At 42.6% G+C, this 27,961-nt stretch overlaps 1 protein-coding gene across 3 annotated transcripts; it reads left to right on the top strand.

Annotated features, from left to right (window-relative positions):
* The first annotated feature begins 6,003 nt into the window (after nucleotides 1–6,003).
* On the top strand, nucleotides 6,004–23,244 carry LOC139564265 (fasciculation and elongation protein zeta-2-like). 3 transcript variants are annotated; one of them, XM_071383643.1, is made up of 9 exons: nucleotides 6,004–6,453; nucleotides 7,354–7,462; nucleotides 7,689–7,802; nucleotides 8,156–8,291; nucleotides 8,574–8,845; nucleotides 9,174–9,254; nucleotides 21,038–21,113; nucleotides 21,323–21,388; nucleotides 22,225–23,244. In XM_071383643.1, exons 1-9 carry the CDS (start codon nucleotides 6,083–6,085, stop codon nucleotides 22,239–22,241), a joined length of 1,242 nt encoding a protein of 413 aa, XP_071239744.1. In that variant the 5' UTR covers nucleotides 6,004–6,082; the 3' UTR covers nucleotides 22,242–23,244. The 3 variants fall into 3 exon arrangements, with proteins under 3 accessions (XP_071239744.1, XP_071239745.1, XP_071239746.1); XM_071383644.1 differs by lacking the exon at nucleotides 9,174–9,254 and having other exon boundaries at nucleotides 8,574–8,866; XM_071383645.1 differs by lacking the exon at nucleotides 9,174–9,254 and having other exon boundaries at nucleotides 6,006–6,453.
* The last annotated feature ends 4,717 nt before the right edge of the window (nucleotides 23,245–27,961 follow it).

The raw sequence follows: 27,961 nt of genomic DNA, 5'->3' as shown, positions 1-27,961 counted from the left end.
AACTTTCACTGCTATGCGGGTGACACACAGTACATTTCAATGAAACATGGTGAAGCCCCAAAATTGCCCTCACTAGAAGCCTGTGTTTCAGACATAAGGAAGTGGATGGCTGCAAACTTTCTACTTTTAAACTCGGACAAAACAGAGATGCTTGTTCTAGGTCCCAAGAAACAAAGAGATCTTCTGTTGAATCTGACAATTATTCTAGATGGTTGTACAGTCGTCTCAAATTAAACTAGGAAGAACCTCGGCGTTAATCTGGACCCTGATCTCTCTTTTGACGAACATATCAAGACTGTTTCAAGGACAGCTTTTTTCAATCTACGTAACATTGCAAAAATCAGAAACCTTCTGTCCAAAAATTATGCAGAAAAATTAATCCATGCTTTTGTTACTTCTAGGTTAGACTACTGCAATGCTCTACTTTCCGGCTACGCGGATAAAGCACTAAATAAACTTCAGTTAGTGCTAAATACGGCTGCTAGAATTCTGTCTATTTTATCATATTACTCCAGTGCTAGCCTCCCTACACTGGCTTCCTGTTAAGGCAAGGGCTGATTTCAAGGTTTTACTGCTAACCTACAAAGCATTACATGGGCTTGCTCATACCTATCTTTCTGATTTGGTCCTGCCATACATACCTACACGTACGCTACGGTCACAAGACGCAGGCCTCCTAATTGTCCCTAGAATTTCTAAGCAAACAGCTGGAGGCAGGGCTTTCTCCTATAGAGCTCCATTTTTATGGAATGGTCTGCCTACCCATGTGAGAGACGCAGACTCGGTCTCAACCTTTAAGTCTTTACTGAAGACTCATCTCTTCAGTGGATCATATGATTGAGTGTAGTCTGGCACAGGAGTGTGAAGGTGAACGGAAAGGCTCTGGAGCAACGAACCGCCCTTGCTGTCTCTGCCTGGCCGGTTCCCCTCTCTCCACTGGGATTCTCTGCCTCTAACCCTATTACAGGGGCTGAGTCACTGGCTTACTGGTGCTCTGCCATGCCGTCCCTAGGAGGGGTGCATCACTTGAGTGGGTTGAGTCACTGACGTGATCTTCCTGTCTGGGTTGGCGCTCCCCCCTTGGGTTGTGCCGTGGCGGAGATCTTTGTGGGCTATACTCGGCCTTGTCTCAGGATGGTAAGTTGGTGGTTGAAGATATCTCACACTAGTGGTGTGGGGGCTGTGCTTTGGCAAAGTGGGTGGGGTTATATCCTGCCTGTTTGGCCCTGTCCGGGGTTATCATCGGATGGGGCCACAGTGTCTCCTGACCCCTCCTGTCTCAGCCTCCAGTATTTATGCTGCAGTAGTTTATGTGTCGGGGGGCTAGGGTCAGTCTGTTATATCAGGAGTACTTCTCCTGTCTTACCCGGTGTCCTGTGTGAATTTAAGTATGCTCTCTCTAATTCTCTCTTTCTTTCTTTCTTTCTTTCTCTCTCTCGGAGGACCTGAGCCCTAGGACCATGCCTCAGGACTACCTGGCATGATGACTCCTTGCTGTCCCCAGTCCACCTGGCCGTGCTGCTGCTCCAGTTTCAACTGTTCTGCCTGCGGCTATGGAACCCTGACCTGTTCACCGGACGTGCTACCTGTCCCAGACCTGCTGTTTTCAACTCTCTAGAGACAGCAGGAGCGGTAGAGATACTCTTAATGATCGGCTATGAAAAGCCAACTGACATTTACTCCTGAGGTGCTGACTTGTGGCACCCTCGACAACTACTGTGATTATTATTATTTGACCATGCTGGTCATTTATGAACATTTGAACATCTTGGCCATGTTCTGTTATAATCTCCACCCGGCACAGCCAGAAGAGGACTGGCCACCCCTCATAGCCTGGTTCCTCTCTAGGTTTCTTCCTAGGTTTTGGCCTTTCTAGGGAGTTTTTCCTAGCCACCGTTCTTCTACACCTGCATTGCTTGCTGTTTGGGGTTTTAGGCTGGGTTTCTGTACAGCACTTTGAGATATCAGCTGATGTAAGAAGGGCTATATAAATACATTTGATTTGTCATTGCAGACAATTTCAATGCTGTGCGATACAGGGAAGACATCCTCCTCCCTCATGTGGTACCCTTCCTGTAGGCTCATCATGACATGACCCTCCAGCATGACAATGCCACCAGCCATACTATTCATTCTGGATTGATTTCCTGCAAGACAGGAATGTCAGTGTTCTGCCATGGCCAGCGAAGAGCCCGGATCTCAATCCCATTGACCATGTCTGGGACCTGTTGGATCGGAGGGTAAGGGCTAGGGCCATTCCCCCCAGAAATGTCTGGGAACTTGCAGGTGCCTTGGTGGAAGAGTGGGGTAACATCTCACAGCAAGAACTAGCAAATCTGGTGCAGTCCATGAGGAGGAGATGCACTGCAGTACTTAATGCAGCTGGTGGCTTCACCTGATACTGACTGTTACTTTTGATTTTGACCCCCCCTTTGTTCAGGGACACATTATTCCATTTCTGTTAGTCACATGTCTGTGGAACTTGTTCGGTTTATGTCTCAGTTGTTGAATCTTGTTACGTTCATACACATATTTACACATGTTAAGTTTGCTGAAAATAAACGCAGGTGACAGTGAGAGAACGTTTCTTTTTCTGCTGAGTTTATATATCCTAAATATATATCCTAAATATAGTTTCAACTTTGTGAACAAGGAGAGACAGAGTTTGCTATCTGAAAGGTTTCTTCAGTCATTGCCAGTATATTGGTCTCCAAACACTGGTTGGTCACGCAATCTCTCTATTTCCCACACACTATCTAGACAAGTCTCTCAGTCATATTGTTTGGCTACTTTTCACTCTCATATGCATCACAAATGCCATTGTAACATTTATATCAATGAATACCTGTCGCAGTAGTACAAATATTAGACTGTGATTGCATTGTTTGATTTATTTTTTTGATGAATAAAGTGAACGGTGAAACTTCCTGCCACCACACCCATTCTCCATTACTCTTCAGTGTATTTCTGAGGTCAGAGATTCCATTGCAGCGTAGTATGCAGCCTTGCTTGAGTTACAAAGTAAAGGTGACTTGAGAATAGAAATTACACATGGCACTGGCAAAGTACCAGATATTGGTACTGCTTTGTTTAATGCTGGCAACTATACTATACTGGGGTATAATGTCCAGCTAGAGGCCAATGAAGCTATGGCCTTTGCTCTGGGCTCATTCAACCAGAAATATAATGAGGAATATCTCTACAAAGTTCTTAACTTCAAGTACAAACTGCTTCAGCTAAGCTCGCCAGAGTTTCAACTAAAATTGGGAGTGTATGCTGAGCACACACTTTTTGGTTGCATTGTTATAGAAATTGTCTAAGGTTCTGCTGTTTATGTTTTCCATTGGTCATGCTGTAATGATAATGGTTGTCAGGGATCTGTCACGCCCTGACCTTAGAGATCCTTTTAATTCTCTATTTGGTTAGGTCAGGGTGTGACTAGGGTGGGCAATCTATGTTTTCTATTTCTTTGTTGGCCAGGTATGGTTCCCAATCAGAGGCAGCTGTATATCGTTGTCTCTGATTGGGGATCATACTTAGGCAGCCTTTTTTCCACCTGTAGTTTGTGGGATCTTGTTTTGGTACTGTGCTGTTTAGCCCTACTAAAACTTTACGTTTGGTTTGTATTTGTTGTTTTTTCGGTGTTCATTAAATAAAGAAAGATGTACGCCTACCACGCTGCGCCTTGGTCCACTCATTCCAACAATGAGCGTAACAAGATCGCTGTAGCCTACTGTATGTTGTTGTTAATTGTATGATTGTTACTGAACCAATTAACTTTTTCTTGCCATTACAGATCATGATTGGAAAGGAATTAATCTTGAATCCACGGATCAGACTAACCAATTGCAATAAAGGGAGAGGTGCAGAAAGATAGTCCCTCTGGCACTGATAAAGCAATGGTAAAAACGAAGGTAAAGTGTTTATCACTGCAAAGATTACTCAATTATAATAGCACCAGACTAACACAGTAATAGCCTATAGGACAACATAAATAACAATGGGTAACACTTTACTTGACACCCAGCATCATAACACGTTATGACACGGTCATAACCATGTCATAACAGCTGACATAACTTGTCAAACTGTCATATGGTCATAACACTGTCTTGACACATATATTTAATCTGTTGTGACATATATTGCGTTGTTTTATGGCTGGTTATGACACCTACATAAGAGTGTTAAAACCCACAAAACCTACCACACAAGACAAATAGCCTACTTTATATCCTACAATAGCCTACAAAACAAATAGCCTACTTACACCATAGCCTACTTTTCAACATTATGTTTATGTTATATAACATTTACTGAAATTTACCATATTAAATTATTATTGTAATTGCGCACAAATTGATGTCAGACATGTACCTACCCCAATGCTCTGTTGCTGATGACTGGGATGAATACAGGAGAAGATTTCAGAAGCAGGACAATACACCCTTTTTTTGACTGATGACTGACATAACGGTATGTGATAGGCCTATATGATTATGATGGTCATAATGCTTCTTGACAGTATCATAAAGTCCATTTTCTTAGTTCAAGTAGTGGCGCAGGATGGTCATAATGCTTCATGACAGTGTCATAAAGTGTATTTTCTTAGTTCAAGTAGTGGCACAGGATGGTCATAATGCTTAATGACAGTGTCATAAAGTGTATTTTCTACAAGTTATGTAAAATATGATGAAAAAAAACATGACTGTAAAGAATTCATTACAACAATGTAACGTCTGGAGAGTGATGGGTGTGGAGTCAGACGCAGAGAGCAGAAGGTAACCGGGAAAAAACGCTTTTAATGTCCTTCGTCAAGTAACCAGTTTACAAACGCGGGTGAAGCCCTAAACACAGGTGCAACAAACCCAAAACCATAGTTACTAAAAATACCGGACAGCGAAAACCCAACAGAACACAAACACCATATACGTCAAATAACATTAAGCCCGCACAAACACCAGCGGGCTAAACGAACTTAAATAACACCCATCCCAAAACCCCAACAAGGAACAGGTGAAAACAATTAGACAAAAACAAACGAAAATGAAAAAGGGATCGGTGGCAGCTAGTAGACCGGCGACGACGACCGCCGAGCGCCACCCGAACAGGAAGGGGAGCCACCTTCGGTGGTATTCGTAACAAACAACAACAAAGGACTTAAGAAACACATTTTCAAACGAAAGGAAACTTCTTGGCAGGGAAAAAATACATTTAAATAAATGTGTGTTTTCACACGCTTATGTAGGTGTCATAGCCAAACATAAAATAACACAATATATGTCACAACAGGTGTAAATATATGGGTCATGACAGTGTTATGACAATAATATGACAGGTTATGACAATGTTGTGTCAGCTGTTATGACATATTATGACAGGGTTATGACTGTCATAACGTGTTATGAAGCTGGGTGTCAAGTGTTAGTATGAAAGAATTATGTTTTAATGCATGTGTTGTGCAGTTGAACATTCTGTTATTCTCTCTAAGGAAACCTATTTCTTCTGTTTCAGATGTTGGGGTGCCGCTTTGTAGTGTTGCTATACAAGATCAAAATGGTGTTGGTCCAGAATGTTTGCAAACCAATGTAAAATTAGTCCCTGAAGCATCAAAATGTTTAGTCATTCTCTGGTGACTGGTCTGAATTTGATTGTAGCCTAGCTAAGCTACTATTATTGTGTAAATGTCATTAAATTCCATAGTTTGGGTCTTGGGACTACAATTTATTTAATGTTCTAGATTATTGAAAATAAACTGACTAATACTTTGTTTGGCCTCTATCTCTGTGAATACATTTGGTTACGTTTTTATGTCAAAGGGTCATTTTGTGAGAGGGAAGCCCGGCCTGAAAGTAACCCCTGGCACCATTTTCCTTTGACCTTAGTGTTCAGTGATTGCAGATCTGTAAAACCCAGAAAGGTGTAAGCAATAAGGCGTTGTCTCCCCGAATGTTGTTATATTACCATATTGCTTGCGCCTATCCCGTTTTTATAGATACGCAAACGCCAAGAGGTTAGGACCTCGGAGGTGGCGAAAAATAGTTTTCGGACCGGTCCAAAGAGACACAGCTCCCACCGGAGGATGCTGTGTCCTGACATTCCGTCGTCGCATACATCATTCATCAGAGGCACTTTGGGTGCAGCCATGGCGGCGCCCCTTGCACATTTCGATGACGAGTGGCACGATTTTAAGGAATTTGAGCCGGTCTCAGAGCAGGGGACTCGGATGGACCGAGTAAACTTGGTTGCCGAGCAGTTGACAGGCGTTCTGAGGGTCCTTCCAGAGCTCAACAACAGCTTTTCGGGCGAAATAGGCAGCTTCAAGTCCATGGAAGAGCTGGTGAACGATTTCGACGAGAGATTGACAGTGTGTTTCCGAAATTTCAACACCCAAACGGAGAACATCGCCCCTGTAAACATTATCACCGAGGATACAACGTTGAGGAACGACGAGTGAGTATGCGAAGTGACTCCTGGCCAAAGTTAGTTTGTAACAACACCGTTCCTCCCTTGCGACATACGATCAAATGTCAATGTCACGCCCTGCACAATAGCGTCCAACTCATACATGCTGTCACGAGTATTGATGGTTGATGCAAGCGGCGGACATTCAACATTGTATCAGATAAACTCATATTTACACATATTCGAGAATATTGTAATGCTACGTTCATTTCACTAGAAGTTTACGTTTATAATGATGCTTTTTTCCCCTTTGCATTATTGTTGCTATGCACGTACTGTCAGTTATGCTGATGACTTGTCAATAAGCAATGTTATCAATGGTCATTTGGCTGCTCCATCAAACTAGATCTTAGAACTCACATAATCTCAGTTGACAACATAACAGTGCATGGTTTCCCAAATGTGCCTAACAAAGACATCCTACTAAACTCTAGATTAGAATGTTGACCGAAATACCCTTCCCGGGAGTTCAGAATAAATCGGACAATTCACATTTATCCCCTCCTAAAAGATTAAATATTTGGCTTATGTCTTGGGTAGAGTAGTTGATCCCACTAATCTGTTTGTGGTTAATAAATAGTTAGCCCAATACTATGCTGTTTATAAATGATAGATTCGTTATTAATGTCTCACCCTTCCGCTTCTCACTATTCATAATACCGTTTTAAAGCGGTGCGGCTGTAGCATTATCAACAGCCCAAACATATCGCACAGCTGGCAGATTAGTCCTCGTTACATCTTACTGCTTCCAAGTGCAGTGTCATTATGACACATTTAACCACTGTTGACCATTATTAGAAGTTAGCTATCACTTATCTACATGAGCTTTTGGTCCTACAGGTGGTGGTGTTAACTGTCATCTGTCTCTCATCTCATTTCACCCCACAGGATCTGGAATGCTCTCGCAGATAATTATGGTAATGTCATGGCAGTGGATTGGAAACAGTCTCGAACGCGCTCCCTCCATCTCCCCGCTCTAAACCTCAAAGACAAACCAGTGAGTCAAGTTCCTGCTTCATAGAGGGCTCTTTCTTTGCCCCTTTCCTTTCATCCCCACTCTCTCTGTCTCTCTCTCTCTCTCTCCCTCGATCCCTATTCCCCACCACTCCGCCTCTCCCTGCCCCTACCGTCCTGTCCAATCTGTTTATCGCTCCAATCTAAAATTCAGAATTCATTGTGCCAGGATTTAGTTTTGATTCAATCCCCTCCCCCTGACCTGTCAGAGGGTGGATGATGTAACACTGGAGCTGTCCGACGATGAGCTGAGGGAACAGATGGACATGCACACCATCATCGTCTCCTGCCTCAATGACGAACCCCTCTTCACCGCAGAACAGGTAGGGCTACCCACCAATTTACCAACCTACCAACCCACAGCTCTGCCTGGAATAGCCCAAGGCTGACCTGCACTTTATCAAAGATAAAATACAGTGTAGCAGAGCTGGGTATGGGGCTTGTGCCTGTTGCTTGAATGTGCTTCACATAGACAGATGACAGGTGGACTGAGCCGGTGTGTGTGCGTTAACCAGAGTTGGGGTCTATTCTATCGACAGTGCCAGTCAATTCAGGAATACAATTTCATTCCAAGGACTGGAATTGAACTACATGGAGACATTCTATGTCCAATGCAACAGACAGGAATAGAAATGGAACTGATCCCAAATGTGTGGTGTTACCGTGTGTATTGTAGGTTATTGAGGAGATAGAGGAGATGATGCAGGACTCTCCTGACCTGGGGGCAGAGCAGAACCACCCCTCTCAGTCAGACCTCGCCATGCACTCTCTGGACATCCAGCGCCCCAGAACAAACCACAGCTATGAAGAGCGTGAGTATATCTCTTGTCAGTTAGGTGTGTGTGTGTGTGTGTGTGTGTGTGTGTGTGTGTGTGTGTGTGTGTGTGTGTGTGTGTGTGTGTGTGTGTGTGTGTGTGTGTGTGTGTGTGTGTGTGTGTGTGTGTGTGTGTGTGTGTGTGTGTGTGTGTGTGTGTGTGTGTGTGTGTGTGTGTGTGTGTGTGTAAATGGTGTGAGGGAGGGGGAGGTTGAAAGTGTGTTTGCATTCTTATGCTACATTTCTGTGTGTGTGTGTGCGCGTGCGTGTGTGTGTGCAGGAGAGAGGACCCTGTGTGTAGCAGAGCTGAATGAGCGGCTAGAGGAGGTGGAGATGGCCATCAGACATTACGGTGAGGAGCTGATTCAACACCTGGCCCTCAGGGACGAGCTGGACTTTGAAAAAGAGGTGAAGAACAGCTTCATCTCTATCCTGATAGATGTGCAGAACAGACAGAAGGAACACAGGGAACTACTGAAGAAAAAGAAAAAACTCAAGAGTGGTGCCGGGGCCCCGCAGGGCCGACCAGAGAGAACACAAGCACTAGGATCAGTGAGTGACACCATCCATGCTGTGCGTGCACACACACAAACACACACACACAATTCCTGCTGATCCACTGTTTTATGGCATTGCTTAGTAACCTTTTAATGTATTCAAACCTTATACAACTTATTTCTTGCTTGTACAGATGTCCCCCCGTATTACTATCTTGATATCTTATTACTTCACTCTTTTTACAAACTCATTTACTGGTTTATTGTTTTGGGGATATTGACCTTTTAAACCTTGCACATGGTTCCTTCTATTTTCATCTGCTTGTTTCTAGTTTGTGTGCCTCTTACTTCCCGTTTCTCTACTTCACTTCCTTCCTCTCTAGCGCTTTAGCATGGTGGGGCTCTCGTCTACCATTCAAAATGGCTTCCGGCAAACTTTTGGGAGTAGTGGGAGTGATAGACAGGTGCCTATATTTCTCTCTTTCTCTCTGTCTGTTGCGCTATTCATTGGTGCTGTGTGTGTGTGTTTTTGTTGGTCAACTAGATGGTAATTGTACATGAAGTACAATTGGTGGGATTAAAGTATTTTTGTGGTAGAAGTTTAAAACGTTTTACTTTACTATTTAAAGCAAAGCAGTTGCATATAGTCAAAGTTTAATGTAGTAAAATAATTATTTTTGATTAACTACTATATCAACCATATTCATTTGGATTATGGGGCAGTTAGATCACAAAAATGTCTCAACTACAGTTGTTGCGTGTGAAAACTAAAAGAAGAAAGACAAAGAACAAAGCAGTCTTTTGTTAGAAGATGGGGATAAAAAGCAGGATCAAGTGGACAACACTCTTAGGAAAGCAAAGAAACTCTGAATCAATCATGCTGTGGGTTTCAGATAAATAGATGCACAAGAAACGGAACAGAGCTAAGCACAGGCAAAATCTTAGAGGAAAACCTGGTTCAGTCTGCTTTCCTACAGACACTGGGAGACAAATTCACCTTTCAGCAGGACAATAACCTAAAATGCAAGGCCAAATCTACACTGGAGGTGCTTGCCAAGACGACATTGAATGTTCTTGAGTGGCCTAATTACAGTTGTGATTTAAATCTTCTTGAAAACCTGTGGCAAGACTTGAAAATTGCTGACTAGCAATGATCAACAACCAACTTGACGGAGCTAGAAGAATTTAAAAAAGATGTGCAACTATTGTACAATCCAGGTGTGCAGAGCTCTTAGAGACTTACTCAGATAGACTTGCAGCTGTAATCTCTGCCAAAGGGGGTTCTACCATGTATTGACTCAGGGGTGTGAATACTTATTTATGTAAATTAGATATTTCTGTATTTCATTTAACATTTTTTTACTAACATTTCCAAAAACATGTTTTCACTTTGTTGTTATGGGGTATTGTGTGTAGATGGGTGAGAAATTATTTTAATTCATTTTGAATTCAGGCTGTAACACAACATAATGTGGAATAAGTCAAGGGGTATGAATACTTTCAGAAAGCACTGTATTAGGGCTGACCCTAGTTAGTTGATTGTTTGGTCGATAGGCTGTTGGTCGACTGAGATTTATTTAGTCAAGCTGTGGCAAATATACACTACATGACCAAAAGTATGTGAATACCTGCTCGTTGAACATCTCATTCAAAAATCATGGGCATTAATATGGAGTTGGTCCCCCCTTTGCTGCTATAACAGCCTCTACACTTCTGGGAAGGCTTAGGGCTGGGTGATATGGCCTAAAACTCATATCTCGATTTTCTCAGCTTATGGGAGATTCACAATATATACAGTTGAAGTCGGAAGTTTACATACACCTTTGCCAAATACATTTAAACTCAGTTTTTCACAATTCCTGCCTGACATTTAATCCAAGTAACAATTCCCTGTCTTAGGTCAGTTAGGATCACCACTTTATTTTAAGAATGTGAAATGTCAGAATAATAGTAGAGAGAATTATTTATTTCAGCTTTTATTTCTTTCATCACATTCCCAGTGGGTTAGAAGTTTACATTCACTCAATTAGTATTTGGTAGCATTGCCTTAAAATTATTTAACTTGGGTCAAACGTTTCGGGTAGCCTTCCACAAGCGTCCCACAATAAGTTGGGTGAATTTTGGCCCATTCCTCCTGACAGAGCTGGTGTAACTGAGTCAGGTGTGTAGGCCTCTTTGCTCACACACGCTTTTTCAGTTCAGCCCACACATTTTCTATAGGATTGAGGTCAGGGCTTTGTGATGGCCACTCCAATACCTTGACTTTGTTGTCCTTAAGCCATTTTGCCACAACCTTGGAAGTATGCTTGGGGTCATTGTCCATTTGGAAAACCCATTTGCGACCAAGCTTTAACTTCCTGACTGATGTCTTGAGATGTTGCTTCAATATACCACATAATTTTCCTCCCTCATGATGCCATCTATTTTGTGAAGGGCACCAGCCCCTCCTGCAGCAAAGCACCCCCACAACATGATGCTGCCACCCCCGTGCTTCACGGTTGGGATGGTGTTCCTCGGCTTGCAAGCATCCCCCTTTTTCCTCCAAACACAGCGATTGTCATTCGGGTCAAACAGTTCTATTTTTGTTTCATCAGACCAGAGGACATTTCTCCAAAAAGTACAATATTTGTCCCAATGTGCAGTTGCAAACCGTAGTCTGGCTTTTTTATGGCGGTTTTGGAGCAGTGGCTTCTTCCTTGCTGAGCGGCCTTTCAGGTTATGTCGACATAGGACTCATTTTACCGTGGATATAGATACTTTTGTACCTGTTTCCTCCAGCATCTTCACAAGGTCCTTTGCTGTTGTTCTGGGATTGATTTGCACTTTTCACACCAAAGTACGTTCATCTCTAGGAGACGGAACGCATCTCCTTCCTGAGCGGTATGACGACTGCGTGGTCCCATGGTGTTTATACTTGCATACTGTTGTTTGTACAGATGAACGTGGTACCTTCAGGCATTTGGAAATTGCTCCCAAGGATGAACCAGACTTGTGGAGGTCTACAATTTTTTTTCTGAGGTCTTGGCTGATTTATTTTGATTTTCCCATGATGTCAAGTAAAGAGGCACTGAGTTTGAAGGTAGGCCTTGAAATACATCCACAGGTACACCTCCAATTGACTCAAATGATGTCAATTAGCTTAAAAAAAGATTTTTTTGCTGAGAAGCTTCTAAAGCCATGATATCGTTTTCTTGAATTTTCCAAGCTGTTTATAGGCACAGTCAACTCAGTGTATGTTAACTTCTGACCCACTGGAATTGTGATACGGTGAATTATTAGTGAAATAATCTGTCTGTAAACAATTGTTGTAAAAATTACTTGTGTCATGCACAAAGTAGATGTCCTAACCGACTTGCCAAAACTATAGTTTGTTAACAAGAAATTTGTGGAGTGGTTGAAAAACGAGTTTTAATGACTCCAACCTAAGTGTATGTAAACTTCCAACTTCAACTGTGTATATATAGATTTTTTTTTGATGTTTTCTCTAAATAAGCTTTGTTGTACAATTTAAAGGTAAATTACACTGCGTTTAAAACAGTCAGCAATAATCTAATGAATTCAGAGCTTGTAAAATTATACCTAGGCTAAATAAATGCCTTCAACAGCCATAAGACCCACTAATAATTTAATTATTTTATCAAAATACTTGTACCTGCTTTTTTTTGTAATAATCACTGATCTGGCTGTCAGGTCTGTCTATAAAAATGATATTTTTGTTACAAATTTAATCAGAACCATGCATAATGCACATCAACTAATAATGTATCAGGCATAGAAAATGAACACCGGTCTCATAAACAATCTCTCAAGCACAAGCACACGTGCTAGTAAGTAGCCAACTAATATTTATTTTTCAAGTTTAGCCAACTTGGATCTAGGTATAATTTCACAAGCTCTGAATTCAGCTAACAAAGCAAAACAGTTGAATTTTAACTAACACATTCTTCTGTCCATCTCCAACTGTTTGAACAGATGTTGAAATAAAGTGGCCTACCTCATTTCTCAGAATGAGAACGAGTTGCCAATTCCTTATATAACTGTTTTATGCTTATTGCACATTTATAAAACACAGCCTAAACAGCTAGTATAACTATCTTTATTCGACAAAAATGCTGCCAGCGATACATTGTACCGTAATGCGCGCTACAAACTGATCATTAGTTTTGTTCATTGGTACATCCTTTTCAGTAGTGTCTGCTCTGCTTGAAATTTGAGGAGTTGAAACATAAACAGGGTATGGTTCGATAGGGTTAACTTCTCCTCTACTACAGTAAAATAATGTCTCCATGTGTTTCGGTGTCCATATGATCGATTCTGTTGGACCAAACCTCAAATGCAAATAGCATATTGAAACCGTTTGTCAGAGAGGAAGAAGTGATCTCTCATCTTTGTTTTTGTGAGTTGTTGGGGGAGCGTCTTGGGAGAAAGAGGCGAAGCGCTAAAATCTGTCCAAAATATGGCCAATGCGTTTCTGTGTGCTTATTTTGAACCTAAGCTTGTCCGCCTGCCTTCCCGCCTTTCGAACAACGACACCCGTTGTTAGGGCGGCCACATGAGCATCTTGTCATTATATACAGACCTCTGGTGTAAATGGGAAGGTGCACAGCACAGAAGGAGTGAACGAGACGAGACCAAAAAGACATGAGAACAAGCGGACATAAATGCTCATGAAAACGAAAAATACAAAAACGTTGATTCTGCAGGCATTTGGAATGTCGCGCAAAAACATGAATTCAAATTAATTCTATATATCGCCCAGCCCTACTTTCCACTACATGTTGGAACATTGTTGCAGGGACTTGCTTCCATTCAGCCACAAGAGCATTAGTGAGGTCGGACGCTGATGTTGGGCGGTTAGGCCTGGCTCGCAGTCTGCATTCCAATTCATCCCAAAGGTGTTTAATGGGTTTGAGGTCAGGGCTCTGTGCAGGCCAGTAAAGCTATTCCAAACCGTTCTTAACCGACCGTTTCTGTATGGACCTCGGTTTGTGCATAAGGCATTGTCATGCTGAAACAGGGAAGGGCCATCCCCAAACTGTTGCCACAAAGTTGGAAGCACATAATCATCTTGAATGTTATTGTATGCTATAGCGTTAAGATTTCCCTTCACTGGAATTAAGGGGCCATTAAAAACAGCCCCAGACCATTATTCCTCCTCCACCGAACTTTACAGTTGGCACTATGCATTCGGGCAGGTAGCATTGTCCTGGCATCAGTCAAACCCAGATTCGTCTGTCGAACTGCCAGATGGTGAAGCATGATTCGTCACTCCAGAGAACGCAATTCCACTGCTCCAGAGTCCAATGGCAGCGAGCTTTACACCACTCCAGCCGATGCTTGGCATTGGAAACCTATTTCATGAAGCTCCCGATGAACAGTTATTGTACTGACGTTGCTTCCAGATGCAGTTTGGAACTCCGTAGTGAGTGTTGCAACCGAGGACAGAGAATTTTTACGCGCTACGCCCTTCAGCACTCGGCTGAGCCATTGTTCGCGGCTGAGCCATTGTTGTTCCTAGACATTTACACTTTACAATAACAGCACTTACAGTTGACCGGGCATCTCAAGCAGGGCAGAAATCTGACGAATTGACTTGTTGGAAAGGTGCACCAGTATCACCAGTAGTACATTTACTGTTAATTCCCATAATTTCTAATCTACAATGTTTGTTTGGTTACGGTCATTTCTGTTAATGCACTCAATATATTATTATTACAGTCTTACCGTTGTCACAGTTGTCATTGTAGGAGTGGACACGTTTGCAGAGCACACAACCTAGGCTGTGAGAAAAAAGTTTTGGTTTATTTCATTCCATTTACAAGTTGTCAATTTATTAATTGTCTTTTGTTTGGAGCACTCCTGTCAATCTTGAGTAGAGGACACGCAACTGATTACGCATATAGAATTAGGACTAGTCTACTTAGTCTGCGAGCAAATGTAGGCCTACAATTGTGCCCATTTGAGGATCTAATGCTATTTATGATTGTCTTAACTTACTATCACTGTGGAATTTCTGAAAGTAATTTTTTCTTCGCCTCAAGCAGCGAGTAGACAAAGTCTGTTTTTACATCCATTGAAAATTATAGTTGTTCCTCAACGGAGCCTATTTGAAAAATCTTTACAGCTCGCTCCCTTTTGATTACCGCTCAGCATGAAAGGGGAAGAAATGTCATGCTCTGATCCGGTGGAAGCGTCATAAAATAGGTCTACCTGATTACGTCTTATCCCTCGCAAAATAGCCTGCAGCTGTGTCTGTCTGTCTAGAGCTGAAAACTCTTGAGGACTCAGAATATTTTATACAATGTTGCAAGTTAGCTAGCAGGAGCTTCAGGCCAGACCAAGTTAAAACAATAGCTGACACATTGTTTCAAGTTCCTTGCAGACAGGTCATGCATAGACAATGTGATTTAGATTATATTTATTTTTATCAGGATATTTTCTACCTGCAGGTTGCAATGTTAAAAATGTTTGGCTTCATGTAGACTATTTTTACATATTGGCAATGAAAATAAAAGTTACTTTTAGATTTGTATCATTTTCATTTAGATTTACCACATAACATTGATTTTGAGATAGGAAGGCTTTATTATAAATTAAATTAAACTGTTCCATGAAAATGTGCATATGAAAATCATAACTGGCATGCAGATCATGTAAAGGTTTTCTTCCTGGGGTGAAGGAGAGGACCAAAATGCAGCGTAGCCAGTGCTCAACATGTTTAATTATAAGAACAAGTGAACACTACAAACAACTTACAAAATAACAAACGTGCAAAACCGATACAGACCTATCTGGTGCAGAACACAAACACAGAGACAGGTAACAACCACCCACAACGAACACAGTGAAACAACCTACCTAAATATGACTCTTAATTAGAGGAACGCAAAACACCTGCCTCTAATTAAGAGCCATACCAGGCAACCCTAAACCAACATAGAAACACACAACATAGAATGCCCACCCAAAACTCACGCCCTGACCATCACACACATACAAAACAACAGAAAACAGGTCAGGAACGTGACAGAACCCCCCCCTCAAGGTGCGAACGCCGGGCGCACCAGCACAAAGTCCAGGGGAGGGTCTGGGTGGGCATCTGACCACGGTGGTGGCTCAGGCTCCGGACGCTGTCCCCACACCACCATAGTCACTCCCCGCTTCTGTATCCCCCTCCCAATGACCACCCTCCAACTAAAACCACCTAAATGAAGGGGCAGCACCGGGATAAGGGGCAGCACCGGGATAAGGGGCAGCACCGGGATAAGGGGCGGCAGGTCCTGGCTGAGGAACTCTGGCAGGTCCTGGCTGAGGGACTCTGGCAGGTCCTGGCTGAGGGACTCTGGCAGGTCCTGGCTGAGGGACTCTGGCAGGTCCTGGCTGAGGGACTCTGGCAGGTCCGGGCTGAGGGACTCTGGCAGGTCCGGGCTGAGGGACTCTGGCAGGTCCGGGCTGAGGGACTCTGGCAGGTCCGGGCTGAGGGACTCTGGCAGGTCCGGGCTGAGGGACTCTGGCAGGTCCGGTCTGGCGGAAGGCTCTGGCTGATCCGGTCTGGCGGAAGGCTCTGGCTGATCCGGTCTGGCGGAAGGCTCTGGCTGATCCGGTCTGGCGGAAGGCTCTGGCTGATCCGGTCTGGCGGAAGGCTCTGGCTGATCCGGTCTGGCGGAAGGCTCTGGCTGATCCGGTCTGGCGGAAGGCTCTGGCTGATCCGGTCTGGCGGAAGGCTCTAGCGGCTCCTGTCTGGCGGACGGCTCTAGCGGCTCCTGTCTGGCGGACGGCTCTGTAGGCTCATGGCAGACGGGCGGCTTTGCAGGCTCATGGCAGACGGGCGGCTTTGCAGGCTCATGGCAGACGGACAGTTCAGACGGCGTAGGGCAGACGGGCAGTTCAGACGCCGCTGGGCAGACGGGCAGTTCAGGCGCCGCTGAGCAGACGGGCAGTTCAGGCGCCGCTGGGCAGACGGGCAGTTCAGGCGCCGCTGGGCAGACGGGCAGTTCAGGCGCCGCTGGGCAGACGGCAGACTCTGGCCGGCTGAGACGCACTGTAGGCCTGGTGCGTGGTACCGGAACTGGAGGTACCGGGCTAAGGACACGCACCTTCAGGCTAGTGCGGGGAACAACAACAGGGCACACTGGACTCTCGTGGCGCACTCTAGGCCTGGTGCGTGGTACCGGAACTGGAGGTACCGGGCTGAGGGCACGCACCTCAGGGCGAGTGCGGGGAGAAGGAACAGTGCGTACAGGGCTCTGGAGACGCACAGGAGGCTTGGTGCGTGGTGCCGGAACTGGAGGCACTGGGCTGGAGACACGCACCATAGGGAGAGTGCGTGGAGGAGGAACAGGGCTCTGGAGATGCACTGGAAGCCTGGTGCGTGGTGTAGGCACTGGTGGTACTGAGCTGGGGTGGGAAGGTGGCGCCGGATATACCGGACCGTGAAGGAGGACACGTGCTCTTGAGCACTGAGCCTCCCCAACCTTACCAGGTTGAATGGTCCCCATAGCCCTGCCAGTGCGGCGAGGTGGAATAGCCCGCACTGGGCTATGCAGGCGAACCGGGGACACCACCTGTAAGGCTGGTGCCATGTACGCCGGCCCGAGGAGACGTACTGGAGACCAGATACGTTGGGCCGGCTTCATGGCACTCGGCTCGATGCCCAACCTAGCCCTCCCAGTGCGGCAAGGTGGAATAGCCCGCACTGGGCTAAGCACGCGTACTGGGGACACCGTGCGCTTTACCGCATAACACGGTGTCTGACCAGTACGACGCTCTCTCACTCCACGGCAAGCCCGGGGAGTTGGCTCAGGTATCCAACCCGGCTTCGCCACACACCCCTTTAGCCCCCCCCCCCCCAAGAAATTTTTGGCCGTTACTCACGGGCTTTTCAGGCTTCCGTGCAAGACGCGTCCCCTCATAACTCCGGTTCTTCACCTCCCGAGAGCGGCGATTCTCTCCAACCCTTCCCCAGGGTCCTTTTCCGTCCATGATCTCCCAAGACCATTCCTCCTGTGTCCAGTAGTCCTGTGTACTGGGCCGCTGCTGCTCCCCGTTGCTACGCTGCTTGGTCCTGGTTTGGTGGGTGGTTCTGTAAAGGTTTTCTTCCTGGGGTGAAGGAGAGGACCAAAATGCAGCGTAGCCAGTGCTCAACATGTTTAATTATAAGAACAAGTGAACACTACAAACAACTTACAAAATAACAAACGTGCAAAACCGATACAGACCTATCTGGTGCAGAACACAAACACAGAGACAGGTAACAACCACCCACAACGAACACAGTGAAACAACCTACCTAAATATGACTCTTAATTAGAGGAACGCAAAACACCTGCCTCTAATTAAGAGCCATACCAGGCAACCCTAAACCAACATAGAAACACACAACATAGAATGCCCACCCAAAACTCACGCCCTGACCATCACACACATACAAAACAACAGAAAACAGGTCAGGAACGTGACAGATCAGTAGAAATGGTATGATAACTTGGCACTCCAAATGGAAAAGGTTGCCATCCGCTGGTGTAGCCTATTACCGGCAAATTCAGGAGCTTAACAGCCGAGGCAAATCTGCGAAAGCCAGCAGCAGCGGGCAGCGGGAGGAGGAAGGTCGGGAACAGGTGTTTTTCTTCTGGTTAGGCTATATTGATCTCTGGCTCTCTCTTTAGTAATTTATGTGTCTTCATTTTTAATCTCAGTGCTTAAAGCATCAGACAAGCTCAGTAGCGTACATATAGTTGATTTTATTCAAACATAGGACATGGAAAATAGAAGTAATTTTTTCCCGACTAATCAGAAGACTCTTGGTCAACTAAGATTTGTTTTAGTCAGGAGCATCCCTACACTGTATGTAGAATAGATTTCTATGTAGACCTACTGATAGCTAGCTGTAAGTCTAGCTAATAAATTAACTCTTTATTGCTAAAAGTAATTTCCTGATGTGGTTTATTTGCTAGCTTGTTTTAAAGTATGTATGGTTTTGAAATATGTTATAGTAGTGGTAGTGCCTGCAGTAGTAATGGTGGTGACTGGTTATAGTTGAAAAAGTAGGTAGGTGAAAAGCTAAGATAGTCTGAAAATATGAAAGTTGGTTTGGTGTATCTAGCTTGAACGGTTCAAGAGTTACAATTATTGTTGGTGGGCATGATATGCTAATTTAAGTGGTTAAAATGTATAGTGTAGACCAAAGCTAGTGCGAACCAGAGCACACCCAGGGCCAGAGCTGTACCAGAGCTAGTACAGACAAGAGCAGTAGTTGTGGTCAGTAGTTGTGTGGTTGTGGTCAGTGTCTAAACGACAGTTGTTGCATGTGAAAACTGAAAGAAGTGCAATGAGAAGCAGGGTTGCCAGGTCAAGCTTAAATTTCTAGCCCAATGACCTCTCAAAACCCTCCCAAAAGGCCTGAAAACTAGCCCAATTAATTTTTTTTTACAGCAAGAGAGGAGTTGCCAATTCAATTTTACCATAGTTTGCTGAGATAAAGGCAGGTAGCCTATAGCCCCTTATAGGCCTACATCTCATTTCAGATAGTCTACAGTATCCTAGACAAGACGTAGGCAAGATGTAAACTGAACGATTGAGCAGCTTGCTTAGTTCAAATTAAGACACATTTATTCAATATAAAAAGCGAGGCGATTTCGCAATAAGAAGTGCTTGTTTCCCCAATAGCCGGCTGGAACAGGCAACTGAGAATGGGGTCATCATTTCAATCACTGAATTAAATATGAATAATATATATATGAACTTAATATGCTTGTCAACAACAGCCAGTGTTTATTTTTTTGAATGGGTTTTACATGTAGCCTAATCTGACAGTTCATAGTTCATAATAACACAAGGCTACACCGACAAAGCTATAGGCTATATATTTCATTGGTTTGCCAGCTCCACAAGCGGCACAAAGGCTCCACAAGGCTACACAAGCGGCACAAAGGCTACACAAGGCTACACAAGTGGCACAAAGGCTCCACAAGCGGCACAAATTGATTTGCAATGACTCCAGTGATATCGTCATTTCAACAACATTTATTGTATCAAATGGTAGCCTACAATGTCATACACATGAATAGGTTTACTTGATGGCCAACAGAGGCAAATGTATAATTCTCCACATTTAGCCTAATGTCAGTTTCATTGAGGACTTTTCCTCGTAAAAAATAACCGGGCGAGGGAGTTCCATAACTTCCATTTAACATTTCTACTCGGGCGGCCCCTGAGACCCAAGAACTGAGCATGCATAAAGCACTTTGCTTGATACCTAAGCAGTCAACATTAAAATGCAGTTTAAACCGGCTCCAAGCGGATTTATGTAATGCCTTCTAGTGCGTTCCCAAAATGGTTGTCTATACGTTGTAATGTTTCCACGGCGTTTCTAGCGCGAACAGTGTAAGAAGAGTAGCGCGCTAAATAATAATAATAACAAAAAGTCTAAAGTATGACGAAGATTTAAAGTCTGGACTTTTGCTCTGTAAGTCCCACCTAAAAATGCTGATCCACCCAGCTTCACATCTCCATAAACTGAACATAAATTACTCGCTGTCTCACCTCTCCATAGGAAATGGCTAACCATACCCACCCCCCACTGTATTTAAGAAGGAGTCTTAACAAACATCACTCTGTTAATTGCTTTTCTACAATGGTTGCCCACTTCTACTCTCATGGAGAAGCAATTGAACAATTGTATTTAGCGTGTACAGTGCCTGGTGAAATTTTTCACACCCCTTGCACAGTTTTCTAAATGTTCCGCCTTAGTATTAAATGTAAAATGGGATTACATTTGATTTTTTTTCCGACCAGTCTACACAACCTACTACACAATTTCAATGTAAAGGAAAATTATAGAAAATGTTCTTAATTAATTAGAACACGAAACAAACATGCCTTGATTGCATATGTCTTCACACGCCATAGTTAATACTTGGTGGAATAACTTTTGACAGGCATTACATCTGTGAGAGGAACATTTGTGTAATGGCTGCCAGCTGTAATGGCTGCCAATGGTGGTTCCACCAAGTATTACATATGCAATCAAGACTGTTTTTTTTAATTGGTATTAATTTGGAAAATGTTCTATAATTCTTCGTTCACTTTGAAAATGTGGGATAGGCTGTAGTAGGAAAACAATATAACGTGTAATTGAATTAAGGCAGAAAAATGTGAAAAGTGTACAAGGGGTGTTTACACTTTCACTAGGTTTTGTACTTATACTCCCTCTTTTTCTCTGTTGTTTCTACCCCATGGTCTCTCTTAGTATCTGACCACAGTCATTCCATATGAGAAGAAAGGAGGTCCTCCATCGGTGGAAGATCTTCAGATCCTTACCCAAAGTAAGTGGCACCTTAGTAAGTGGCAACTCTCAGGTGCAGAGCATTTATCCCCCACCCATCAAATGAATCTTGAATAAATCAAAAAAATTGTGCTACTTGAAGTACATGGTACAGTTGTTTATCTGGTCTTATAGATGGTTGACATACCGTGGTCAAATAAATTCCTGGAATAAATCTATTTTTCTGATTGGTTTGCGTTTCTGTTGCAGTCCTGCAAGCTATGAGAGACGACAGTGACAAGGTGCCCAGGCTTCTGACAGACTACATTCTCAAAGGTGAGTACACTCAGCCTCTCCCTATGTACATTTTAACATTAGTAGGCTACATTACAGGGATGTATGTGTTATTGGCGTACTGTTGTCTCTGTATTTTTGTAGAATTCAAGAGCATAACGGTTATTGATAACTCGTGATTTTCATTAGGCTATTTTAAGCTAGGCTTTTCTACTGTTTAAGTTTGTTGTGCCTTTTCTTTTGTGTTTATGGTACAGGGCAATTTCCAGTTGAGTGATCTCCTTTTTCATTTCTTAAAAAAAAAAATGTCTCTCCATTCTTCATTTTCTGTTCAATGTCTCGCTGCATTGTACTTGCCAGCTCTGGTGTGAGAGCCATGGACAGAGAGGTTTGTGGCACACATTCACAGACACTGTACTGCGTGGTGTAGTTCACTCATTGCGGGAGAGCACCCAGAGTGGCCACTGAGCTTTAGTGTAATGTAACCGTACCCTGCCCTTGTGTCCTGTCACTGCCCCCACCCCATCACTGTCACACTGCTGCTTTTTAGGGTATGGTAGACCCCATTGCTGCTCCCGTTGGTGTCACAAAGTTATCCCTGACCCATGACCTTGCTTTGCGTAACCCTTCACATCCTCAAGTGATCCCAACTGGACCTGATGGGTTCCCCTGAAACACTCCCTGGGAATCACTGCTCTTACAACCATTGGAACCTATTTCTCTTTCTGGGCTTATCTATTTCTCCAGTTTTACTATTTCATTCCTTTTTCTCCTCTCAAGCCTGTTCTATTTCTTACTTTGTATTTTCCCATAGTTGCCCAACTGGCATTCACACATAGTCTCAGCCATACTCATTAATATGTGTTTTTTTCCCACAGTGCTTTGCCCAACATAGGCTGGAAGGACGATAACGGACCTTTTGGAAACGAGGTGAGGGGTCTGGTTTCAATGTCAACAAGCAAAATGAAGAGGACTCAGTCCGTGTATAAAAAATAAAAACATAAACACACTTCATTTATTCTTTATGATGCATGGTATTTTACCTCAAGTTGCTCCTTTTTGTGTAACACCCATAGATGTTTTATACCTCATTCAGTTTTATTTTCTCTGTGTTGAACATATATGATTTCACAAACCTTGTGTATTTGACAACTTCAAGTATTGTTTTATTGTTTTTACTTTAAGTGCAGTGTAAAATACAGTACTCAAAGTCATAAGAAAGATACTCATACATTCTACTGTAGCATCTACTGTATGTGGCTGATTTCAACAGCCTTTTGGACGATAAGGGGCCCTTACTTTTTTGGCCCTGAAGTAAGATCGAAGCTACTCATATCCAAAGGGTTGTGTCTTAATTTGATTAACCTAATCTGAAGGTCTCAGAAACGACTGAGCACTTGTAATATCAGGGATATGAAACATTTTAGATTGGTTTAAAAGTGCTTAAATACATTTCAATAATAAAATAAACCTTGAACTAAATACGAACATTATTCTACACAACTCATTCCACCATTTGGCCTTCCTAAAAGCACTGCACATACATTTTTTTGTCATAGCTAAATACTGTAGTAGTACCATTGTTGTCATACTTAGAAGGAATTGCAAAGGTAATGTGAACAGAACTGTAATTAATTACAGAGCACTGATGTGACTACTAGCTATGCATTTGAGTAAATACTGACTCACTGAAGCCCTGAATCAGAGGCACCGTGCAGCCCAGACCTGGCCAGTCTGTGCACACAAGCTGGGCATTATTATACTTCTATACACAAGAAATGAAGATGCCTTTGTATTTGCAATTTTTTTTGTACATTTGTAAATGACTTATTTTTAACCAAATGTTATTATACTGAGCTACTTATCTGCTAAATGTATAAAGTCAATGGTAAACCCAATTTAAATCTGTTTTTGTTTCATTACTGAGTCAAGTCCCTTTTTTTTCTCTCCTCGTGTCACGATCGTCGTAAAGCGCAGCGTGGTTTGAATACATTCTTCTATCTTTAATGAAGAACACGTAAACAAACTTACAAAACGAATAAGACGAACGTGACCGCTATATAAACAATGTGCTAACATGCAACATAACATAGACAATAACCCACAACCCACAATACAAAACAGGCTACCTAAATATGGTTCCCAATCAGAGACAACGCAAAACACCTGTCTCTGATTGAGAACCATATCAGGCCAAACACATAGAAATATACAAACCAGACATACAACATAGAATGCCCACACAGATCACACCCTGACCAACCAAAACATAAAACATACAAAGCAAACTATGGTCAGGGCGTGACACCTCGCTCATATAGCATTCTCCAGCTATCCGTCAGTGACAATGACATGGAACAACATAGACAACTTATTTAGTTGTGCAACCCTGCATTTAACAGGCAGCCGTGCTCTTCCAATGCCACGTCACTCTAATCCTCATTGGAACATGGGGAAATCATGAAGCTAGTGTTATATTGAACACAAAACACTGACAATTGACTCATTTTTCCAACTCCAACTAGGAGAAAAACATTAGAAAGAGGAACAACGTATATGGATCCAATGGTTGTTGCAAATGCGAGAGAGATGGCTCCGTCAGTACCAGTGTCTTTCACTTCACCAGTAGGCCTATAGATACTTGAGGATGAGAGTAACTCACACGTGCATATGATACATGTGAAATACAAAAACAAACTGTTGTTTTATAATCAGCTGACCACGTGTCCACCGAACCATATCCAGCTAGGTGAGAGGAACCAGATGAACTAAATGAAAGGGTATTTTGGCAGCTAGGCCAAGCCAGTAGGTAGCTACCAGTGGAAACATGATTGCATGATGAGTGAGATGATACATGCCAAATCAGGCCATGTGACAACCTAGCCAACACATGGCACCCCATGAAGAACTTAAAGATACCACAAGAATGTCACTCTTGTTTGGAATGAGAATGAAACACAAAGATCATGTCTAGAGATAATATCACCGCTTCATATTATATCCAAATGGAGTTACATTTCAAGATAGGAAACTGATATTGATATCTGAGATGATCAAATTCTCATCATGGACACACAAGGTAAACTGAGATAAACTCATTCACTATTGCTAAATGGAGTATATGAATGGAGACATGTCATGACAGAATATCTCATGTTAAATAGCGGCCTCATCTGCAAAAAGCATATGAAGAGTTTCATACCAAGATTATATACAGTTGAAGTCGGAAATTTACATACACTTAGGTTGGAGTCATTAAAACTCGTTTTTCAACCACTCCACAAATTTCTTGTAAACAAACTATAGTTTTGGCAAGTCAGTTAGGACATCTTCTTTGTGCATGACACAAGTAAATTGTCCAACAATTGTTTACAGACAGATTATTTAATATATAATTCACTGTAACACAATTCCAGTGGGTCAGAAGTTTACATACACTAAGTTGACTGTGCCTTTAAACAGCTTGGAAAACTCCAGAAAATGATGTCCTGGCTTTAGAAGCTTCTGATGGGCTAATTGACATAATTTGAGTCAATTGGAGGTGTACCTGTGGATGTATTTCAAGGCCTACCTTCAAACTCAGTGCCTCTTTGCTTGACATGATGGGAAAATCTGAAGAAATCAGCCAAGACCTCAGAAAATAAATTGTAGACCTCCACAAGTCTGGTTCATCATTGGGAGCAATTTCCAAATGCCTGAAGGTACCACGTTCATCCGTACAAACAATAGTACGCAAGTATAAACACCATGGGACCACGCAGCCGTCATACCGCTCAGGAAGGAGATGCGTTCTGTCTCCTAGAGATGAACGTACTTGTGGTCTGCGCATGTGAAATACAAAAACAAACACACACTCCAAAGCACACTCTTTTTTTCATGGTGTAAGGCTGCCACGTGTCAGCAAATCCTTGTCCAGCTAGCTGAGAACAACCAGATGCAGGGTCTATGGAGCCCCCAATCCACCCAACCCTTAGCCCATTGGATCCCCTGGAACAAAGAAAACGCAATACCTGGACCTCAGACAGTACTCTACTACAATTAGAACATATGTCTGTACAGAGTGCCTGAGTTTACTAATACGACTTTGTCACATTTTGTTATGGTATTAGATGCATAGGCTAACAGTTATAGTCCTAATGTTTATACAAGGTTATACTAATTCTGCTTTGTTCATTTAATTCTAATAGCCCGACAACGTGTTGTTCAATTTAGAATACAAGGTGCAGGGGAAAATACGTAGGCCAATGGTAAAATAGGAATTGTCCCTTAAATGTTTTATTATGGGAACCAAAAAGGAAGCATATGGGTAACCTATGTTAACACGTAGAGCTAATGTCACTCCCGCCTCAACAGGGTTAAAAAGTCATCAATGAACATCCTGCGCATAAAAAATAAGAAGGGAATAAAAGACCAAACGTCAGTTTGACATCTGTTAAACATTTGTTCTCTCAAAGGTGAGATTTCCTCTGTCAACTCCCACAGTGCCAATTCTCGAAACAGATTTTTCCTGACTTGTAGTGGAAACATAAACTATCATTTACACATCATATCAGTAGAAAAATAGGCAACGAAGACATACACCATGCACGTCAGTGGTGTGTGCGTTTGTCGTTTTGCCTTCTCCTCCTCGGGTAATCCACATTCCAACAGACCTCGTCTAAGAAAAAGGGCGGAAAGACAGGTAGGACACATTTTATCTCCATGTGGAAAGAATTATGTTATTTCTAAATGTTCAATATGTTGGAGTCAATGTTAGTTTATCATTTACTTTGGGTAGATAAGAAGTCGAGCACAATACTGCTCAACCATAAACCGTCCTCCTTGGTATAGTTTTAGTTGTAAAACTGTGTTGATTCTACTCCAATTTCGTCAACATAGATGCTAAAAATAATGCTGCCATTGAGGAGCTAAAGAAACAGATTGATAACGTTGTGCTGGAGTTGAATCTATTGAAAGAGCAGCAAGCCTTGCAATCGGGTAAAGGGATATGTTACTGTTGATATTTCAAACGGAGTGCTCTAATCTCAGTGAAAACGCAAGTCACAAGTGATCTGGTTGTGCTATTCTATTGTGGTGCCATAAGGAGATCTTAGAGGCCACTTCACATGACAGGGAGCACCTGTGCCCGGCAACAGGGAATGTATTGCATTGGTCAAGGGACGTTGTTTAGCCTGCATTCAACTTGGGGTGTTGGCTAAACATTCATATTTAAAGTACTAACAGAAGGATACGCTATATTCAAACAGTAGGCCTAGATGATAAAGTATGCCCTCAAAGCATACATGTATTGATATGTAGTGCCTTCAGAAAGTATTCATACTCCTTGACTTGTTCCTCATTTTGTTGTTTACAGCCTGAATTCAAAATGTATTAAATATGTTTTTTCTCATCCATCTACACACAATACCCCATAATGACAAAGTGAAAACAAGTTTTTAGGGATTTTATCATATTTATTGAAAATTAAATAGAGACATATCTAATTTACATCAGTATTCATACCCCTGAGTAAATACATGTTAGGATTACCTTTGGCACCAACTACAGCTGCGAGTCTTTCTGGGTAAGTATTTGCACACGTGGATTGTACAATATTTGCCCATGGTTCTTTTCTAAATTCTTCAAGCTCTGTCAAATTGGTAGTTGCTAGACAACAATTTTCAAGTCTTGCCATAGATTTTCAATCAGATTTACTGTAAATTAAAACTGTAATTCACCCACTCAGGAAGATTCACTGTCTTCTTGGTAAACAACTCCAGTGTAAATTTGGCCTTTGGTTATTGTCCTGCTGAAAGATTCCTCTCCCAGTGTCTGATGGAAAGCAGAGTGAACCAGGTTTTCCTCTAGGATTTTGCCTGTCCTTAGCTCAGTTTTGTTTTTTTATGTCCTGAAAAACTCCCCAGTCCGAAACGATTACAAGCATACCCATAAAATGATGCAGCCACCACTATGCTTGAAAATATGAAGAGTGGTACTCAGCAATGTGTTGTATTGGATTTGATTTTCCCCAAACTTAGCATTTTGTATTCAGGACAATTGCTTTTTTTGCAGTATTACTTTAGTGTCTTGTTGCAAACAGGATGCATGTTTGGAATATTTTTATTCTGTACAACCTTCCTTCTTTTCACTCCGTCATTTAGGTTAGTATATTGTGGAGGAGCTACAATGTTGTTGATCCAGCCTCAGTTTTCTCCTATCACAGCCATTAAACTCTGTAACTGTTTTAAAGTCCCTATTGTCCTCATGGTGAAATCCCTGAGCGGTTTCCTTCCTCTCCTGCAACTGAGTTAGGAAGGACACCTGTATCTTTGTAGTGACTGGTGTATTGATACACCATCCAACGTGTAATTATTAACTTCACCATGCTCAAAGGGATGTTCACTGTATGCTTTTAAAATGTTCACCCATCTACCAATAGGTGCCCTTTGCGAAGCATTGGAAAACCTCCCTGGTCTTTGTGGTTGAATCTATTTGAAATTCCCTGTTTGACCAAAGTACCTTACAGATACAGTGCCTTCAGAAAGTATTCATACCCCTTGACTTATTTCACATTTTGTTGTGTTACAGCGAGAATTCAAAATGGATTAAATATATGTTTTTCTCTCACCTATCTAC

This window comes from Salvelinus alpinus, chromosome 35 (genome assembly GCF_045679555.1).
Source record: "Salvelinus alpinus chromosome 35, SLU_Salpinus.1, whole genome shotgun sequence".
NCBI classification, from domain to species: Eukaryota; Metazoa; Chordata; class Actinopteri; order Salmoniformes; family Salmonidae; genus Salvelinus; species Salvelinus alpinus.
This window is presented reverse-complemented; position numbering and strand designations above follow the sequence as displayed.

Excerpts from the sequence above, each read along its gene's own strand:
- LOC139564265 (XM_071383643.1), top strand. The coding sequence starts at position 6,083 with ATGCTGTGTCCTGACATTCCGTCGTCGCATACATCATTCATCAGAGGC. Across the intron at positions 7,803-8,155 it reads CCCTCTTCACCGCAGAACAG|GTTATTGAGGAGATAGAGGA; the intron begins GTAGGGCTACCC and ends TGTGTATTGTAG. Across the intron at positions 21,114-21,322 it reads TCTTCAGATCCTTACCCAAA|TCCTGCAAGCTATGAGAGAC; the intron begins GTAAGTGGCACC and ends TTTCTGTTGCAG.